The 13868-nt window shown below is 49.4% G+C and overlaps 1 protein-coding gene across 5 annotated transcripts in view; it reads left to right on the top strand.

Annotated features, from left to right (window-relative positions):
* Nucleotides 1-13868, top strand: part of MCC (MCC regulator of WNT signaling pathway) — a 425078-nt gene that overhangs the window by 338800 nt on the left and 72410 nt on the right. For all 5 annotated transcript variants that reach the window (XM_047730871.1, XM_047730872.1, XM_047730874.1 and 2 more), the window contains one exon: nt 13242-13405. In XM_047730871.1, coding sequence (XP_047586827.1) covers nt 13242-13405 — 164 coding nt within the window. The remainder of the gene's footprint in view (nt 1-13241; nt 13406-13868) is intronic.

The following is a 13868-nucleotide window of genomic DNA, read 5'->3' as shown; positions in this document are numbered from 1 at the left end:
TTGTCTCCTTCTTCTATTGCACTGGAATTTTAAATGATGTATTTCTAGCTCTTTGCTCGACTGACTCTCCCCCTAAATTCCACTGGGCAGAAGTATGTTTATCTACTAGCAGATCTCCAGAGCCCGTCAGTGGGCCTGGCACATAGTGTGTGTTCAGAGGTATTAGCTGGGATGGACAAGTGAAGCAGTCGCAAGTCCTTCAAGCAGTCGGCCAGCCAGAGCTATAGGAGGAAGGGAAGAGAGCCATGTTTGGGAAGTCAGTGGGCCAGAGAAAGCTCTGGAAAGGAAGGGGTCAGCAGGAGGGATGGGCACTGAGACCAACAAAGTCAGGGAGAGCTGTATACTGATACCGATGTGATCCCAACAGGAATGGAGTAAGGAGTGGGGGCCTCTCCTAGGTCCTCAGGCTCTAGGCTTTAGGCTGAAACTGCCTCTCTGAACTCACCTGAACCCCTCTCTCGGGCCTCGAGTTAGAACACACGCAACCTCAGGGACCATCCTAGTTGCGGGCCCAACTCCCACATGCTGCTATATACCAACCCCACAGTCTCTAACCCTAGTGGCCCCAGGCTTCTGGGCTCTGCCTTCCAGCCTCGGGGGTAGGACGGGTGCAGACAGCCGAGGAGTTCCCACTCAAGCAGAGATACGTCTATGCCGGTCCTTCCATTCATGTCTCTGAACGTATATTTTATGAAATAAGTTCCCCACAGTCCAATAAAGTTTATCAATCAAGTAAGGTTGGGAAGTAGAGGGATGAACCTATTTCAGTGGGCCGGGCATCTTCACTGTGGGACTCCTGACAGAGCGCCCAGTAGCTCAGGCTGTCTACCCAGGAGCTGGTGTCTGCCTGTCTGGGCTGTGAGCTGGCTTCATTTTCCCAAATGATGAATCTCCCATCCTTTCTTTCCATCCTTCTTCCCGTTATAAATATACGTTCATTATAGCCAGGGAGAGCGTCTCTGCCAACAAGACTGAGCTCCTGGAGGGAGGGGATCCCATCTGCCCCATGTCTGCGTGTGTGTTCTCTGCCCACAGAGGCGGCCTTGATTCGTTGATTCAACAACTTGCTGGGTGCTGGTGAGGGACCAGGGGTGTGAGACACAGGATCTGCCCTCAGATCGCTGTCATCGCACACTCCCATCTCTCACACCGAGAATGATGCCCCGATTCCTGGCCCCAGACTGTAGGCCCTCACAGAACTGGGTGTCCCCCACCTCGGGCCACATCCTCCCCACCCATCCCCATTTCCCTCCCAGCTCTGGCCACGCTGGCCTCCATGCGGCCCCTCACACCTGACCAGCTGCTCCTCCTTCCCGTAGTGCTCCTTCCCTGAACTGACCCTCCACTTCCTCCAGGCCTGTGTGGATCACGTTGGCCTTCCCTCACCCTCACTGCCAGGCACTCTCCTCCCTTTCTGGGTTCGCTTCTCCTCACAGCGCTTAGCGCTCCCTGGTGATGTGCTGTATGTGTCTTTCTTAGACCAAGTATTGCTAGTTGTTACCAGTCCCTTGCGAGATTCTAGAAAGCCGGCTCCATGAGGGCAGGGATGTCAGCTGTCCTGGCTGCCAGTTCCAACAGCGCCCACGCAGGGGAGGCACCTAGATACCGGGGAGCAGCGAACACCAGCTTGGAGCTCACGGTTCTCTGGAGATGCAGACCAGCAAGGGGAAATGACCCACAGTGACATGAGGCCCGTGACAGGAGGTAGACAGCAGCTCCTAGCCACACCCCGGGGCAGGAGCCTCGGGGAAGACATCCCTGAGGTCACATCTAGCGGAAGCTGAGGGGACAGGCGGGAGTGAGACAGGTGAAGAGCAGGGGCAGGAGGAGAGCTCGGGAGGCAGAAGGCCCGTACCTACCGATCCCTGGGGAAGGCAGGTGCAGGGACAGCAAGGAGGCGGGGCGCAGGAGGGCTGCTGGAGGGTGCTTTCCCCAGGTGTGTTCATCAGGACCGGACGTCTGCCTCTCCGTACTCCTCTGCCATTTTCCAGTTAAACTGCTTCGATAGGGAAAAAAGCTTCCATATATAAACACCATTATAGGAAATCATTAAAAAGCAGCCATTTCATTATGGTTGCTATATTGGCAAACCTGCATTAGCAGCGCGAAGGTTTTCTTGAGCTGGATTTGATAGAGTTTGCTGTGGTGTGTTTGCAGATCATCATTCTAGATAGCAGGAGTTAGTCCCATCTAGTCCCTTCATCAGAAAGCATTTTTCTCTTGTTTTCAAGCCCCCACCCGTCAGAGCCCGTCTACGCCCGCAGTAAGCTAACTCCTGGATCCTGTCCTCGGGCCCAGGATGAAACTCAGCAATTCAGAAAGTGCTTTGATTTCCCTGACCAGTCCCCGGCAGGAGGAAGGTCCCAGCAGTGTCACAAGGCATCTTAAACTGTTCAAACAGTAGCTCTGTTCAAACCTGGTCACACAGTTTGGAAAATAAAGGGAATTAAACAGACAAAGATGGGAATCGTAGCTTGGGACTTCTCTTCCCTCAGTTTGGCAAAGAGCTCTAGCTCGGAGAGGCTGGCTGTAACGGGTAACACAATTCCCTCACTTAGTGTCGAGCGTTTACATGCATCTTGGTGTGTAATCCTCAACATTTGAGAGGACGCCCCGTGGAGCTCCTCCTCTGTAAAATTGGGCTAGCAGGGATCAGAGAGGGTGAGTCACTTGTCCCAGGCCACACAGCTAGTCAGTTGCTGCTGTTGCTGGCACCTGCAGCTCTGCGGATGGCTTCACTCTTAAGCGCCGCTGCCTAAACAGCAAAACGTGCCTCCAGTTAGTGGCCCCGCTTCCTGCAGTCCTTGGAGGTCTCCAGTGCTGACGGGGGGAGGTGAGGGAGCAGCGGTGCCTAGCTTCATAGCAGAGTGTTTATTGCTAATCGAGATCTTGCAGACCTCTGTCTTAGAAAACAACGCTTTGAGGCCAAGTGATTCTGGGGGCTGCCATAGAGCAGAGCACAGATGTGTGTGCACGGGCTCATCGCGGCATGCGTGCTCGTGCGTGTGCGGTTGCTCCCGGGCCGGCTGCTTCCCTGCTGTGTTGGTGGCACGGCAGAGCTCATCCAGAGCGGTTGCTCACAGAGCAAAATCCTCAGTCCGAAGGACCTTGGCACGGCCTGTGTTGGGTTCTGTTCCTTATTTTGAGCTCTCCTCTGGTTTTAGGTGAGAAATTCTTATTTTTCTGGAATCTGGCAATGCTCAGCTGTTATCCCCTTAGGGATGAAAGGAAGCATATGATACCTTGTTTGCTGGTGGGATCACTGAGATTGAGATTTCCTCCTTAGGAGTCGTTTTTGGAGGACAACCAAGGAAGAGTTTACACATGAGACCTGACTCTTTGGCACGGCAGTGACTATGCGATATGTTTAACGTTAAAGCCAGATTTTCCTGGCTTCATGGTGGATGAGGCTTAATGGCTTCAGGAAAAATGTTCCAAAGTGTCAAACAGCCACTCCCAGTAAGGAGAAGGGGGGTCGGGCAGGGAAAGGCAACCCTCCCTCCTCCAGAAACGATTTCTGCAGAGTTGGGAGAGAAGCGGTTACAAAGGCAACAGGAGCCTGTCTGGAGAAAATTTGCATTTTGTTAGGAGCGAGGGGACTAGACAGCCAGTTACTCTCCAGCAAAAAAATTTTTAAAAAACAATCAGATTATGTGTAACCTGATTCTGGAACTTTGAGGAACCAGTCCGTAGGTTGGAAAGATTAGATGGAGCTGAAAACAGCACCTTGAGTAATGGATAGACTAGGCTGAGCCCTTTGTTGCCTGTTTTCCCCTTCTCCTTACTTTAATCGGGCAGCCTAATTTCTCCCAAGAGGTTCACAGTGTTGGGCATCCCTGAGAACCAAGCCCAGAGGAGACTTTGAAGGTTTGAACATGAATTCACCAGAGGACTCTTTGAGGTGATGGTGTGCTCTCTCCTTGGGATCTGAGCCTGATCAGACAAGACCTGTCTGCGAATGTCACCAAGGCAGAGTGACTAAGGTGTCCATCTAACTTATTCTGGAACTTTCCTTAGAGTAATCAAGCTTGAAGGCAGGAAAGGTCGCTACCCCACATTAGTTTGTGTTATTTTGGAACATTTCCCTCAAATTGTACTCAATGATTTTTTTTCAGCCCCTCAAAGACACTTGGTGTATAAGATGCAAATGGCAAGGGATTGATCCATCACATTTGTTCAAAATGCGTTCCTATAGGGGCGCCTGGGTGGCTCAGTGGGTTAAGCCACTGCCTTCGGCTCAGGTCATGATCTTAGAGTCCTGGGATCGAGCCCCGCATCGGGCTCTCTGCTCAGCAGGGAGCCTGCTTCCTCCTCTCTCTGCCCACCTCTCTGCCTGCTTGTGATCTCTCTCTGTCAGATAAATAAATAAAAAATCTTTAAAAAAAAAAATACGTTCCTATAAATGTTGGGATTCAGGAACTCCTTTTATAATACAAGTAGTCTTGATTTTCTAAACACCAAGTCCCTTCAGGTTAGATGGGTTTTTTGGTTATCTGAAACTCATGACATGTTATTCCTCAAAGCCAGCATTATAAAGAAGTGTTTGCTTCCAAGACCAGCCCGTGAAAGCCTATTTTCATCTGTAATGGGAACAAAGTATGGGATCTCACGAGTGTTCCTACAACCCCAACCTTTGTTCTGGGGGAAAGGATTGTGTCGACCACATTTGGCTGTCAAAGGCCCATCGACCCCATTCTAAGGGAAGTTTTGGAAATTCTCCCATCCCTGCCACAGTGAGAGTCCCAGAGTCTGGGACCAGTACCTACCACCTACTCTGCACTTGTCACTGTTCACTCTCGAGGGCTTGAGGCAAGGCCTGTCTGAATAGGGCCCTTGGGCTGAGATGGGAGACCAGGCACAGAAGAAGGGCCCTTTGGACCAGAGGTTAGTGAGCCTGGGGTAGAGCCGTCAGAGGTGATGTTGTGGAAAAGCAAAGTGACAGTAGCAAAAATGAAAACAAATGCAGGCTTTTAAGATGTGGCTGACATAGAAGTCCTGAAAATACAGCTCCGTTTTCTTGGGGAAAAAGAAACCCATCCCTCCTGGTAAAGTTAGGACCCAACCAGGGTGGTAGCTGGTGGCTCCCACCCTCACCTGTGCCTGTGGCCTTGGGGAGTGATTTGGGTGTGGCAGTGACCCTTTCTCAGAAGAGCATTCCAGGTCCCATGGCCGCACTGAGAAATGGGTCATCCCTGGGGTCCCCACGTCACATCCAGACTCAGTGCCCCCATGTTCCGTCAGACCTTCTGACCTTGAACGATAAGGTGTTTATTTCCCCCTCAACTTTTTATTTTGAAAAACTTCAAACTTACGTAAATGGTAGAATGAACCCCGGTGAACCCTTTGCCTAGGCTTGACTGGTCATTAATGTGACAACACATTTGATTTTGCCCTCACACGGAAATATTTCTCCGGAGCTATTTGAAAGTAAGTTGCAGACCTCATGATGCTTCACCTTAAATAGATCAGCAAAACCTCTTAAGAACGGGGAGCGTCTCTTTTTTAACCACAGCGCTTTTATCATACCCGAGAATTTTAACCCAGATGGAACGTTATATATAGTCCGTATTCAAATTTCCCCCAAATGTACCATTCATGCCTTTTGTTGCTTTTGTTTAATCCAGGATCCAGGCAAGGCTCACACGTTATATTTAGTTACCACGACTCTTTAAGCTCCTTTCATCTAGAACAGGTTCCCCCACCTTTCTTGTACTTCGTGACATTGACATTTCTGAAGAGGCCAGGTTTGTGGTGCCGCAGAAAGTCCTCAGTCTGGACGGTCTGGTTGTTTTCTTGGTATTAGATTTGAGGTGAACATTTTCCACAAGAATTCACAGGGGTGGTGAGATGCCCTCATGACAGGGTCCCCCCAGGAAGTTCGCGATGGCAGTTTGACCGTCAGTGGCGATGTTGCGGTGTGTTCAAGCTGTCACAGCACCATTCCTCTGCATCCTCTTGCCTTCAGGAGATGCAGGCCCTGGGCCTGTTACACGGGGTGCAGCCTGCGTTGATACTGCCTCATTTCTTTCTCGCAGACCTTTCAGGCTTCTCCTGGCTTTTCATTTTCTGTGTTGCGTGATTCTGCTCTGGCTTCTTCCTTGCTGCGTGCTGCCTGGAGGAAACTGCTTATGCAGGAAAACCACAGCCCTCCTCGTGTCAGCCCTGGAGCCACAACAGGGGCCGGGATGTTAGGTCCTCAGGACATCTCTGCTGGCCTCTTAGCAGAACGCCTACGTTGCCACTGAAAGAATCTGTAGCTCTTTCCTCTACTCGACCTGTCTTACAAGGTGCACGATGTGTGCCCATCAGAACAGAGGTGGGGGGACGTGTGCTGGCCCTTGGAAGGTCGTGGGGGTTGCAGTTATGCCCTGAGCTGCTGCACCGCACAGGGAAGGCCTTTGGACTATGTGCACAGCAAGCCTACCACTGCTTCTGTTTCTCAGACTGGCTCAGGTTCACTGTGCCTGGCAGCTCCAGCTTGAGCGGACATATTCCCTTCGGGGACCCACCCAACAGAAAACTTTCTGCCTTCTGAACAAGCCGTGGTCTGCCCCAAGACAGGTCTTGGATTTGATGATTCTTTAGCAGTGAGCAGACTAACAAAAACCAGCTCCTTATAAATGTTGATGTACAGAAAGTCATTCCTTTCTTTTACATGTTCAACTCAGGTAGTCTTTACTGAGCACGATCCCATGCCCACTGTTGTGAGCATCTGGGAACACAAGAACTAATAAACAGTCATTTGTCCCCAGGGCTGGGCTTGGTAGGGTTGATATGTCAATTATAGGAGTAGATCCATTCTGGTACAGGTACATAGCTCAGAATCAGGTAAACCAGGGGAGTGTTTCTAGTGTCTAATGTTTTATTGGGGTTAGGGTTTTTACGGGGGTGGTTCAAAAAAACAAAGAATAGGCAGCCTCTGACACCTAATTCCAAATGAACCAACTGTGACATAGTTTCTTGAGTGGAGCTCAGATAGGCTGAGTTGATCCTGAGGGAGAGAGAAGAAATCTCTAGTGTATGTGTTGAACAAAGCCAAGAACACTGGTTAGGCTTGATTTTCATAGCCATGAATGCCCTCTGACCCTTTTAACGGGTTCCCCTCGTACTGGGCTCTTCCCTCAAACAGCAACATGAAAACCTAAGCCTCTGGGGTCTGTCAGAACAATTAACCCGAGCTGTCACGTCTTCAGCTTCTCTCTGGAAGAAGTTATGCTCCGAACTGAGAGCTGAGGCAGGGTGGCCGATGGACGGGAGCAGCGAGCAGTGGTGAGGGAAGTGGAGGGGCGCCATGGCCATCCAGGTCCCAAGGGGCCAGCTGCCGGCCGCTTCACAGATGGTCGTGTGAGGAGCCAGACCCGGTATTGCCAGACCTGACTCGGCAAGAAGAGCCATAAATTCTAATGACTTCCAAATGCCAACGATTAATTCAAAACTGCTTCAAAAAAAAACCAAAAAAAACAAAAAAAACAAAAAGGCCGTGCCAGACTTCCACGTCTGCCGTCCAAACAACACACATCCTCCTGGGCTGCAGGTGCCTGGGCAGCTTCCTCTGGTCAACGGGAGGTGCTCGTTCCATTTATTCATCTGTGTCCTCTGTCTCATCTTTACGGCAAATTAGAGCACTGGAAGGCACAGTTTCGAGACCGTGTGAACTTACTCTTCCCAGAAATCCCTTCACCTTGTACTTTCATGGCCCACTGCTTAAATTTTTTTTTTTTTAAGAGATTTTATTTATTTATTTATTTGACAGAGAGAGGGAGAGATCATAGGTAGGCAGAGAGGCAGGCAGAGAGAGAGGGGGAAGCAGGCTCTCTGCTGAGCAGAGAGCCCGATGCGGGGCTCGATCCCAGGACTCTGGGATCATGACTTGAGCCGAAGGCAGAGGCTTAACCCACTGAGCCACCCAGGCCCCCCGACCACTGCTTAATTTTAATTAAAGATTAGCATAAGAAGAAGCCATATGAAATCTGCCTCTCTTTGAAACTGGGTCTGAGGAGCTTGGTAACCACATTGCTTTACGCCATATATGAAGTCCCAAATACCTCAGTTCTTTCAGCATCTGTCACTGAACACCCACTGTCTGTCTTGGGAAACTGGCATGCTTCCTCCTCTCTGACAGGAGAGGTTTCATTTTCGCTCTGGCTGCCAGGAAGCTCAGGGCTAAGTGGAAGAGTCAGCCCCAGCAGCTGTGTGAGCCTCCGTTGGCATCCCTGGCCTCTCCCTGGGTCCAGTCACTCTGTTTCCCCCTTATGTGCGGGTGTTTGCTACAGCCTACTTCAGATTCTTCCTTGGAAAGATAAAAATAACCTCTGTTAAAAGCATGTGTACCCTATATGAAGGGCCTCCTCTTGGTCATCGGCACGTGGGGCCAAGCCTTCACCTCTCTGGAATAAACAAGGCACGACATGGCCTGAGGTGCTTCTAGCAGGTCAGCCTGCGCGTCCCCCTCACAACAAGTGTGGGGTTCGGTGGCAGTGAGTGCACTCAGAGCTGTGCGACCCTCACCACCATCCATTTCCAGGACTCTCTCCTCCTCCAAAACAGAAACCGTGTATCTGTAAGCAGTTGCCCCATTCCCTCAGCCCCCAGGAAGCTCTGCTCTAGCCCCCTCATCATTTCAGGGAAGTCCTGTAACATCTGTCCTTTTGGAACTGGCTTATTTCTGGTATAATGTCCTCAGGGTTCATCCATCTTGTAGCGTGGGTCCTCATTTCCTTCCTCTCGAAGGCTGGGCAGCCTTCCCTTGTGTTTCTGTGCCACATTTTGTTTTTCCGTTCGTTCGTTGGCCAGTGGATATTCTGGCTGCTTCAGCCTTTGACTATTGTGTGTAAGGTTGCTGTGAACATGGGTGTGCAAGTATCTATTTGAGCCCCACTTCCAACTCTTTTGAAATTGGATTGAGAAATGGGATTGCTGGAGGATAGGATAGTTCTATTTTTAACTTTTGAGAAACGGCCATAGAGTTTTTCATAGCGATTGCACCATTTTATATTCCCACCAATAGGGCACAAGGACGCTCATTTTCTCTCTATATCCTTTTTTTTTTTTTTTTTAAGATTTTATTTATTTATTTGACATACAGAGATCACAAGTAGGCAGAGAGGCAGGCAGAGAAAGGAGGAAGCAGGCTCCCCGCTGAGCAGAGAGCCCGATGCAGGGCTCAATCCCAGGACCCTGGGATCATGACCTGAGCAGAAGGCAGAGGCTTTAACCCACTGAGCCACCCAGGTGCCCCTTCTCTCTCTATCCTTACCAACACCTTATTTTGTGTTACTATTGTTGTAAATAGTAGCTGTCCTAATGGATGTGAGGTAATATCTCATTGTGGCTTTGATTTCTAAATGGGGCGCCTTGTGCACAGTCTGGAATACCTGGTCCCTGTCTCGGTTTATCCTGCTCCTCTGGTCCCTTGGTTTAACAAGAGGTCCCTTAATCTTTCTTGTAGAGACTCCCACTTGCCTCAGCCTGTGGTGTTGACGTGCTCGTTTGTAGCAGAGGCCAGACCAGGCAGAGCATTGTAGGTTGGGAGGAGGGATTGAGAATTTATTCTGACTCCATATCTAGAGGAACTTGCCACAGACTCTGAAAGCTAATTCCACCCTGCGTGGAGCAGCACTGATGCTCGGGGCGAACGGTGGTGAGTGATTGGTGCCAGGGGGAGGCCTTGGGGGACCCAGGATAGCTGCTCCTGCCAGCCTAGCCACCTTGTCCTCTTAAACTGAAGAATGACAGAAAGACAGCCACACATCACCCAATCACTAGTGGGACTTGTGTCAAACCACAGGGCAGAACTCGGTGGATAACAGGCGGGAGTGTGTGGAGTTCATCATCCAGCTTGTGCCTTGGAATTTTGGCTCCCTAAGACCACATAAAGCACCAATGGCCCTCTTTGGTTCAAAGGGAAGACGCTCAGCTGTTTTCAACCTGGATGTTAATTTACACACCCTCCTCATCTCCCAATTCCCCATCCTGTACCAGCATCAGATTCTCTGTGGTCCCTTTCCCCAGGATGCTAGTGAACAGCTGAGAGAAGAGACTGTGGCATTTCCTCATCCATCTGTGGGCCTCTCAGGGTTGAGGAGAGTCTCTTACTTATTTTTGTACCCTGCTGCTAGCCTGAGGCCAGGACTCAGCAACTGTCTGGTTAAGCAATGAGAAAGAAGTACTGGCCAGATTTGTACACCTTCCTCCTGTTCCCGAGAGCCCAACATCACTGGTACGCAGCCTGCTTCCACCTCTCAGGTCCTGCCAGAAGGGCCCGGAGCAGACATGTCTGGTGTGATCGCTGTAGCAGGTGGAGCTGTGCTAGGGAACTCCAGATGGAACGGCTGAATAGAGCCATCTTTCTTCCTCATCCTGCTCAGAAGCACTTAATAATGCAAATAAATCAGGAGTGTATAAGTAACTATTACTTAGAATTAATCATCAAATCCAAGACCAGAGAGAGTTCCAGTGGCACATGCTGGACCTGCTTACCTTGAGATGATGGTGGGCAGCTGTACCCCTTCTCCAGAGGGCCTTCTGCAGTGAGGACTGTCCCCAGTGGTTAGCAACTCAGAGCATGGTCTGTGATGAGGACAAAAAGCATAAGGTTGATGTAAAACCTGCTGCTGCTGGCAGTCTGGGTTTCCAGTCTGTGTCTTAAATACCTGATGTGGGGTTCATATTTGCTCACTTGAAAATAATTCTTGATTGCCTACACTCTTCTGTGGTGGAGATACAGTGGTGAGGAAGATCAAAGTTTCTTCACAGAGCGCACATTTCAGTGGAGAAGAGATAATGAACACATAAGTCAGATCAGATAGTGGTAACTGTCACAAAGAAGATAGGATAATGGAGTAGGGACTGAGCAGAGAGAAGGGCGGAACCATGCCTTCAATAGGGAAGAGCTGGTGAGGAGGTCCCACCTGACTGAGAGCTGAGTAAGCGGAGACTTGGGTGGAAATCAGTCTTGGCAGAGGAAACAGCAAAGGAGAAGGAGACCCTGAAGCAGGCGGGGGATTGACATGCTCCAGGGATGGAGAGAAGGGCAGGAGTGTGAACAGAGCAGAGCGAGTGAGGGGGAGGCAGGCAGATGAGTCAAGGTCAGGGTCTGTGGTTCTCACCCTGGCTGCATATGAGAGTGATCTGAAGGTCTTTAAAAATTTCCCCAGTGTCAAGCCCCACCCCCCAGAGACTATGATTTAATTGGTCTGGGGTGGGGCCCGGACATGGGTAATTTATAAAAGCTCTGCAGAAAATTCCACGGTCCAACCTGGATTGAGAACATCATCAGTCTTGATCATGCAGAGTCTTACAGACTCTGGTGAGGAGTTTGGACTTGAGCTGCATGACAGTGGGAAGACATTAGGTGGCTTGGGCTAGGGGAGTAACATTGGACTTATTTCCTTGAGAGGTTCACTTTGGCTGCAGTGTGGGGAGTGGAGGTTGGTAGTTGTTTGGATGGTTTAGCAAAGAAGCGATGGTAGCCTGAACTGTGGCGCTATTGGTGGAGATGGTAAGAAGAGGTCCCTCTGGGGATAAGTTTTGGAGGTGGCACTCTCAAGGTGGATTGGGCTTAGGATGTGAGACAAAAGGAGATGAAGCTTGCCTGGCAGGTAACCTGAGTAACTGAGCGGATGGTGGTGCCATTCCCAGAGATGGGAAGGAACAGGTGTGAAAAGGAAACAGAATATTGGGTCCATTAGTTGCTCCCAAAGCCTCAGGCTGTCTTCTCTTTAGATTCAGGAAGCTTAGAGATCCAGGCAGTCAAATAAGGTTGACTAAAAGATTCTCATGTACCGTTACTATAGTACTGAGTTTCTTGGTGTCTTCCAACAGTAAGCACCAAAAGCAATGGACTGTTTTAGTGCACGGAAGCTAGGATGAGAAGGGAGGAGGAGTGAAGATGAGAACTTGAAGACGTTGAGCTTCTTTCATGTAGGAATCACACTGGGTATAGGGGAGGAATGCACTTGAAGGTGTTAAACACCTGTCTTTCTATAACCCAAAATAGAAAGTTACTTGTGTTTGACTTTAAGGGGATTATTTTTCCCCCAGCAGAATTATCTTTTAAAATATTTGTAGCTCAGGGGCGCCTGGGTGGCTCAGTGGGTTAAGCCGCTGCCTTCGGCTCAGGTCATGATCCCAGGTCCTGGGTTCGAGCCCCACATCGGGCTTTCTGCTCAGCAGGGAGCCTGCTTCCTCCTCTCTCTCTGCCTGCCTCTCTGCTTACTTGTGATTTCTCTCTGTCAAATAAATAAATAAAATTAAAAAAAAAATATTTGTAGCTCATACTAAGATTGTAATTAATTTTTCTTCCCAGACCAGGCCCTAGATGTCCAGGAATTAAAAGTAACCAAGAGCTTTCACCTGGTGGCTCAGTTAGTTAAGCATCCAACTCTTAATTTTGGCTCAGGTCATGATCTCAGGGATGTGAGATCAAGCCCCGAGTCATGGAGCCTGCTTAGGATTCTCTCTCTCCCCCTGTCCCCCCGTACCCCCACTGTTCTCTCTCTCTCTTTAAAAAAAAAAAAAAAAAGTAACCCAGATTTTAAATTCAGAATCATGTCATTAGAATGACTTACAAGACCTTAACAAGGAGAACAGTATGAACTTCAGTACAAGAGTTTGCTTTTGCCCTGAGGAAAAAGTGGTTTAAATTGCAATGGTAGAGTACATTGGTTGGTCATATCAGGAAAAAGTCCTGATTAGATTCTCACTGAAGGCAAGGACTGTCTCTTACAGTTATTTATTTATTCATTCATTCATTCATTCATTCATTCTTTCATTTTGAATGCTTAGTGTCTCTGCTTACTCTGGGCCTTTTTGTTTTGTTGAGTAAAGTTCTGAGATCTTTGCTGAAACTCTTTCTGGAGTCATACTTGTCTGAATGGCTAGGAAGGAAGGTTGACCAGAAGGCTTCTGAAGTCCCAGCAGCCTCTTGTGAGACCCTTCCTTGTTCTTACCAAAGAACTTGAGACAGAGCTCCCTTCCAGTGAAAGACCAGAGCATTTAGTGTGACATGGCTGGCTGGAAAATGACCGTGGTCTGAAACTCCTTACTAAAGGCTTTACTTTGGCTCTGAACCTCAGAGGTGGAGCCAGTAGCCTGTGACATGAGGCCTCATCACATTTCAGTCTAGAACATCAAGCTCCATTGCTATCCCATTTTACCTGACTGGGTTCCTCACAGTGAAACGGAAGCGCGTTCATTGCCCGGCTGCTTGCTGACCTCACCATGTCCACCTTCACTCCCAGATAATTGCAGTGACCTGAACTCTGAGCTGCAGAGGGTGCTGACGGGGTTGGAGAATGTCGTCTGCTGCAGGAAGAAGAGCAGCTGCAGCCTCTCCGTGGCCGAGGTGGACAGGCACATCGAGCAGCTCACCACGGCCAGTGAACACTGTGACTTGGCCATCAAGGTATACGCCCCCTGCCTCCTGGCTGGCTCTGTGAGAGCCTACGAGGGAAATGGTCAGATCTCCTTCTTTTGAAGTGTGGTTTTTTCAATACCTGTTAGGAATGAATGTTTCTAAGAAAACCATACTATACTAGGACCACCAGGGAGAGGTAGGAGCCCTGTAAATTTTTGTTGGGAGTCAAGATCACTCACTGGCTTTTTAGCAAAAATGACGATTTTGTTAAAATCTCAGACTCCTAGATTGAACCGTATCATTTTAGCACAGCCACTAGCAAGTTGTAGGATTAACTCGGAAGTTTCATTTGAGCTCTGAGGCCTCTAGTGTATTCAGAAGCTACCGATCCACGGTGCCAATAACGGGGAAGGGAGTTTGGGGCCTGAGTGAGTCCTCTATCCTGAGCATGCCGGATGAGGCCTCAGCCACCCTTCCACAGCCATCCATCTTGGTGCCTCAGGAGCATTAG

This window comes from Lutra lutra, chromosome 5 (assembly GCF_902655055.1).
Source record: "Lutra lutra chromosome 5, mLutLut1.2, whole genome shotgun sequence".
Lineage (NCBI taxonomy): Eukaryota > Metazoa > Chordata > Mammalia > Carnivora > Mustelidae > Lutra > Lutra lutra.
The sequence above is the reverse complement of the archived record's forward strand: the minus strand, read 5'-3'. Positions and strand labels throughout refer to the sequence as shown.